The 600-nt window shown below is 65.7% G+C and overlaps 1 protein-coding gene across 1 annotated transcript; it reads left to right on the forward strand.

Moving 5' to 3' along the window:
• Positions 1 to 4: 4 nt before the first annotated feature.
• On the forward strand, positions 5 to 553 carry MBLAC1 (metallo-beta-lactamase domain containing 1; the record flags this gene model as incomplete). Its single annotated transcript, XM_009893189.1, has 1 exon — positions 5 to 553. A coding segment is annotated over one exon (549 nt), but the record flags the coding sequence as incomplete, so codon positions are not given.
• Between the last annotated feature and the right edge of the window lie 47 nt (positions 554 to 600).

Consider the following 600-nt stretch of genomic DNA (forward strand, 5'->3'; position numbering starts at 1 on the left):
GGTGTCCCCGAAAGACGTCACCCACCTCATCTGCACCCACGGCCACTCCGACCACGTGGGCAACCTCAACCTCTTCCCGCTGGCCACTTTGGTGGTGGGCTACGACCTGAGCCGAGGGACCGGCTGCTACGTCCCCAACGGGTTGGCCAAAGGTTGGCCTTACGTCCTCCACCCCGGTCACCTGGAGGTGGTGGCCACCCCGGGTCATACCTTGAGTCACGTCAGCCTGGTGGTACGGGCCACCTCCCTGGGGACGGCGGTGGTGGCCGGGGACTTGTTTGAGAAGGAGGAGGACGAGGAGGAGTGGAGGAGGTGGAGCGAAGACCCGGTGAGGCAGGAGAGAAGTCGGCGACGGGTGATGGCCATGGCCGATGTCATCGTACCGGGTCACGGGCCACCCTTCCGCGTCATCAGGGAGTGGGGGGACGGAGGAGCCCCTCGGGAGGAGGAGGAGGAGGAGGAAGACGGCGATGGCGTGGCTGGAGGTGGCCTCGAGGGACATGGGGACACCGTCAAGGGAGGTGGGACCCCGGGAGGTGTCGCCAAGTCATGAGAGATCTTCTGGGGACATCAAGAGGGACCTGGGGACACCAAGATGGA

The sequence above is a fragment of the Charadrius vociferus genome, unplaced genomic scaffold (genome assembly GCF_000708025.1).
Source record: "Charadrius vociferus isolate BGI_N301 unplaced genomic scaffold, ASM70802v2 C15341836, whole genome shotgun sequence".
Lineage (NCBI taxonomy): Eukaryota > Metazoa > Chordata > Aves > Charadriiformes > Charadriidae > Charadrius > Charadrius vociferus.